The sequence below is a fragment of the Mus pahari genome, chromosome 1 (assembly GCF_900095145.1).
Source record: "Mus pahari chromosome 1, PAHARI_EIJ_v1.1, whole genome shotgun sequence".
NCBI classification, from domain to species: domain Eukaryota; kingdom Metazoa; phylum Chordata; class Mammalia; order Rodentia; family Muridae; genus Mus; species Mus pahari.
Genome location: NC_034590.1, coordinates 3,030,095 through 3,035,427, shown reverse-complemented (window position 1 = coordinate 3,035,427; position 5,333 = coordinate 3,030,095). Strand labels below are relative to the sequence as shown.

At 47.1% G+C, this 5,333-nt stretch overlaps 1 protein-coding gene and 1 pseudogene across 2 annotated transcripts in view; one reads left to right on the top strand and one right to left on the bottom strand.

The window, feature by feature from the left end:
* The window catches only part of LOC115063830 (zinc finger protein 566-like), a 12,356-nt gene that overhangs the window by 4,486 nt on the left and 2,537 nt on the right, over window positions 1-5,333 (top strand). The window contains exons 1-2 of one of the 2 annotated variants that reach the window (XM_029537665.1): window positions 2,338-2,406; window positions 3,345-3,471. In XM_029537665.1, coding sequence (XP_029393525.1) covers window positions 3,438-3,471 — 34 coding nt within the window. In that variant the 5' untranslated portion in view covers window positions 2,338-2,406; window positions 3,345-3,437. Of the gene's footprint in view, window positions 1-2,337; window positions 2,407-3,344; window positions 3,472-5,333 lie in introns of those variants that run through there. The other variant, XM_029537662.1, reaches the window with a different exon arrangement.
* On the bottom strand, window positions 340-2,015 carry LOC110328025 (annotated as a pseudogene).

The following is a 5,333-nucleotide window of genomic DNA, read 5'->3' as shown; positions in this document are numbered from 1 at the left end:
AAGAAGAAGAAGAAGAAGAAGAAGAAGAAGAAGAAGAAGAAGAAGAAGAAGAAGAAGAAAAGAAAGAAGAAGGAAGGAAGAAAGAAGAAGAAGAAGAAGAAGAAGAAGAAGAAGAAGGTGATAGTTTGGCTCAACTTCAGTCTTTTTTGTTTTTGTTTTTTTTTAAAAGTCCCGTCAGTTTGATAACAATAAAAAGACCCCCAAAATGGAAAACTGAGGGCAGGGGCATGGGGATCCATGCTCATGGTACCAGGCCTGGCTGCAGGGTCCCCCGATTTTGCTACGAGGTTTGGGGCAGCAATTGTTCTGTGGGAGCCACGGTCATCTGAGTCAGGACCCTTACTTCTTTTGGGGTGTGTTCAGCTTCTGCATGCCCCGGTCAGAGATGAAGCCTCAGTGGGTTTGTAACAGTCAACTAACAGCACCTTGACTCTAGCAGCCCGGGTATCATCACTTTCCATATCCAAGAGTTCATCCACATCTGTCTCAAGCTCCAGGATCTCCTCCTGGCAGTCGTAGTCACATGAGCTGTTCTAAAACCCACTCCTCTAGGTTGAGGCACTTCCTTAGCTCCTTGTTGTATTTGACCATCCCTTGCCATCTCACCGTGCCATCGTCATCTGCTCCCCCCCCACTTTGTCTGCGGCCCCAGGGGGGGACTCAGGAAGTAGACTTGGGGCCCTGTGCTTCCACTGCCTGGCCCGGGGGCCAAGACAGCCAACGCTGCAGCCCCCCTCCCCACTCCCCTCACCCTCCCCACCTTGGCAGATGCACCTCCTGGATGTCTGCCAGCCAGCAGCTGGTTAGCTCGTGAGCTCCGCCCATGGTGAGGGTGGTGGTGGGAGCGCCTGGGGACAGTTGCAGCATGCGGAGACCCCCACCTCAGTTTTAGTCTTAGAACATCTGTGTCTCCTGGTTTATGAGCCTTTAGGTTTGGAAGTATAACTGCTGGTTGCTCAAAGCTCTGTGAAACCTTAACTTTAACGTCATTGAGCTTTTTTTAAATTTTTACTTCTTTTTTTTTTTTTTAAATCTGTTTATCTGTTTGGGTGTTGTGTATCCCATATGTGTCATACCTATGGAGTCCAGTAGAGGGTGTCAGATCCCCTGGTGTTGGATTGTTGGTAAGGGGAATTGAACCTGGGTCCTCTGGAAGAACAACCAGAGTGTTCTCAACTGTTGAGCTCCCAGCCCAATACCATTGTATTAAGCAGCATCTTTCTCCATCATTTTCCTGAATCCCGGCATTTAGGACCAGCTTGCTCTATGGTGAACCCTGAAGTACATAGTGAGCCCCATCTTAGAAAGCCAAGGACTGGGAAGTAGCTTATTGGTAAAATACTTTGTCTAGCCTGAAAAGGCCCTGGATTCCTGGATTTCATCCCAGACAAGCAGGTGAACAAGAAATTGGCATTTATTATCTTTGTTTGTTTGTTTTGTTTTCAAGACAGGGTTTCTCTGTGTAGCCCTGGCTGTCCTGGAACTCACTTTGTAGACCAGGCTGGCCTCGAACTCAGAAATCCACCTGCCTCTGCCTCCCAAGTGCTGGGATTAAAGGTGTGCGCCACCACTGCCTGGCTGGCATTTATTATTTTTAAGATGGAATATTATGTAATCTGAAATAAATATGCCTCTACACTTATTATAACAGTTGTTTGTCCTCTCTCTCTCCCATCCCCCACCCCTTTTATTTTAAACAGGTCTCAGTTTGTAGACTAGGCTGGCATTGAATTCACTGAGACTGAGATTAAAAGTCTGTACTACCTAGCCAGGCTTATTCATTTACTTATCTAGCAATATTAACATTTAACATTGTGTGGGGTACCTGATTGTAACATATTCCACTCTTAGGTCTGAACACCATGGTGCATACCCTATTCCAGGTCTTGGAATGAAGGCATTTGGGGTTTCTTCCTTGTTTTAGAGATGGGCTCTCACTCACACTTTATCATCCTGGCTTAGCGTTCAGTTGTGTTCCTGTGACTGACCTCAGACCTGTGGTTGCTGCCCTGCATGGTCACACCTCGTATATTAATTACTTTGTTCGTTTGATTATTGTTTTGTTTTTCAAGGCAGGATTTCTCTGTGTAACCCCGGTTGTTCTGGTACTCCCTCTGTAAACCAGGCTGGCTTCAGCCTCACAGATCCATCTGCCTCTGCCTCTACACTCAGCTCCATTAATTAGTCCTCGTTCCATTTTCTTAGTTATTGGTATATTTATATCTAAAATCTCTGATATTTACTGTTTACTGGCAGAAATGAAGGTGTTCCAGATCCCTGTGTCTCTGAATCAGTCTATCAGACTATTGAAGTGTGGGCTCCGAGAAATGGTGTGTCCCCCCCAGCCAAAGGGGGAACTTGTCTTCTGGAAAGAGTACAACTTACAGAGTACCTAAGACTGCTTAGGTGTGCATATCCTCTGCCCTCCTTTCAACCTTCAGTCTCAGGACAGCTCTCTGCTTGGTGGTCATGTTTAATAACTCTTTTTTTCTGCCTTACACTATTAATTTGGTTCCTTTAAATGAGGATGGGTGGCCGAACCTATATTGGGCACAGGATGCGGCCCCCAAGTTTGGTGATGTCATTGCCACACATCAGTCAGTACCCAGAGGAGAAAAATAAACTCTGACCCAGAAGTCTAAAACTCAACTATCTTTCGTTCTGAGCGTGCACTCCTAGATGTACAAGGACTCAAGTACAGGGTCCTGGGGTGTTGGCTCCCTTCAGCCTCGAAGCAGGCTTTTGCAAACCTCTGCTGCTGCTAAGCACAGGGCCACCTGGGATTGTACCTTCCCATCTGCCAAGCCTGCTCTATTGTTGCACCTGCCACTGTTCTTCAAAACAGTGGCCTTTCAGGGCAGTCGCCACTCCCTGCTGATAAGCTCCTGAGAGTCTCCTCTGGGTACTGAATTATTTTGTTTCTTGGGCCCAGAAGTCTTAAGAATCCCAGTACCCTCTGCTTCCTGCTGCCTCCCTAGGTGCTTCTAATGCCCTTTCTTTTTCTTCTACCCTGAGATTTTACTCTTGGCTGTCTGAGAATGCCACGAGGCTTTGTGTACGTCATTTAGTGCAGAGGTCCTCCTGGCTGGGTCTGTGCCTTCCCAGCTTCCTGTAGATAATGGAGGCATTCATTCCAGCCCCGTGGCCTCGTCTGGAGGAAACGGTGCCGCAGAAGCACAGTGGTCTGGTCACAGGCCTTCCCTCTGATTCCAGACGTTTATCCTCACGGCTTTAGCTTATTCTACCTTATTCCTTTTCTGTTGTTTTTCCTACATAGAAACAACCGTTCTTTCTCTTCCTCCCTCCCCTTCCATTAATCAGGCAATATGTGGGTATTGTTCCAGGTGTCAGTGCTGTTCCGTGATGTGTACATAGACTTCTCTCCAGAGGAGTGGGAGTGCCTGACGGAGGAGCAGAGAGACTTGTACAGAGATGTGATGCTGGAGAACTACAGCAACCTGCTCTCGATGGGTAAGGACGCCTGTCCACACTAACTCTTTGATTTGCCCTTTGGCGGGGCTATTTCCTCCTTTCCTCCAAGTATTCTCAGGATGCTTACCTGTTTTTGAAAAAGCTTTTGGACGTCTACATCCTAGTCCCTGAGTGTTTCAGGTCAAATAGAGTTAACAACAGGAAGCTGTGTAGCGTGGTGGCTCATGCCTGTAATTATAGCACTTGGGCGGCTGAGACAGGATTGCAGCTAGTTCCAGGCCAGCCTAGGCTTCATGAGACACTGTCTCAAAAAGTAAAGAAGAGCCAAAAATAATTGAGCATGTTGGCACACACTGGTAGTCCCAGCGCTTGGGAGGAAGGGACAGAAGAGCTCTGTAAGTTTTAGGCCAGCCAGGGCTGTAGTGGGATGCTGTCTTTAAAACCCTGAAAGGGAAAGAAAGAGGAAGCTACGTGGAGTTACACAGGCATTCTGGGTCTCCTTCCCTTTCCTGTCACCCTTCCTGCAATGCATTCTTTGGGTCCAGTTCCTTCCAAGGTTCTTGAAAGGTCTTAGCTGCAAGTCTGGATGGATTCCTGGGTGTAAGAAGTTTATTAGAAGAGTTATTAACACATGCACAGACAGACACCAGCATGGCCGAGACTGAGGAGACGCCAGGCCCCAGCATCACGGACAGCACCGTGTGAGCTCTTAAGGAGTGACAGAGTCTGGTTCCAGCTTACAGATCTCTGAGGAATGGGGAAGAGTCAGCAAGAGCCTGAAGCTGGGGCCTCTGGTTTCTCACCAGGCAGTCAGGGATGAGAAGTGTGGCTCCCTGTAGATCCTTTGGTGTGTTTAAGCCTCCAAACTCACATCTCCAGATGAGAAACCCAAGGGCCTGGAATGCTGTTGGCTCTCTGTAGGGTGCCTGCAAATACTTGTGAGGCCAGGGAGAGGGGACTGCAGGGGCTGTGGCCTGAGCAGCAGCCCCGTCTGGATTCTAATATTTCTTCTTAGCAGCCTCTCTCTGAATCCGCTGTCTGCTGTCCACTGGAATGTGTATTTTCCTAAATAGTCAAAGATACATCCTCCTCCCCTTCCCCCTTTTCCTTCTCCATTGAAGCCTCTCCTTGTGGGGAGCAGCCGGGCCTGTGCCACCGACCTGCAGTTCTGCTTGCTTTCTTAACTAGGCATTCATCTGCTTTATTCAGAAGGGCCGTTCCATCCTTAATTCACCCATACTTCTAACGATTTTTCACTGTTTCTCTAATGTGTGCCATTCTAGGTGACCAACTACAGAAGTTAAAGTAACATTGCAGCCCAAGTGCTGGGATTAAATGTGTATGCAACCAAACCTGGCTGGATTTTTTTGTTTTAGTGGTTTACTTATTTTTAATGTGCACTGGTGTTTGGCCTGCATGTATGTCTGTGTAAAGATGCCAGATCCTCTGGAACTGGAGTTAGAGACAGTTGTGAGCTGCCATGTGGGTGCTAAGAATTGAGCCTGGGACCTTTGGAAGAGCAGCCAGTGCTCTTAACTACTAAGCCATCTCTCCAGTCTCAAAAAAATTTTTTTTAATTTATTCTTTTTTTTTTTTTTTAAGATTTATTTATTTATTATATGTGAGTACACTGTAGCTGTCTTCAGACACACCAGAATAGGGAGTCAAATATCATTACAGATGGTTGTGAGCTACCATGTGGTTGCTGGGATTTGAACTCAGGGCCTTTGGAAGAGCAGTCAGTGCTCTTAACCACTGAGCCATCTCACCAGACCCTTTAATTTATTTTTAATGCAGAGTCTCATAAAACCCAGACTGGCTTCAAACTTGGGATGGCTTTGGACTCTTGGTGCTCCTGCCTTTGTGTCCGATACAGATGTCCGCCACTGTGCCTTGCTAAC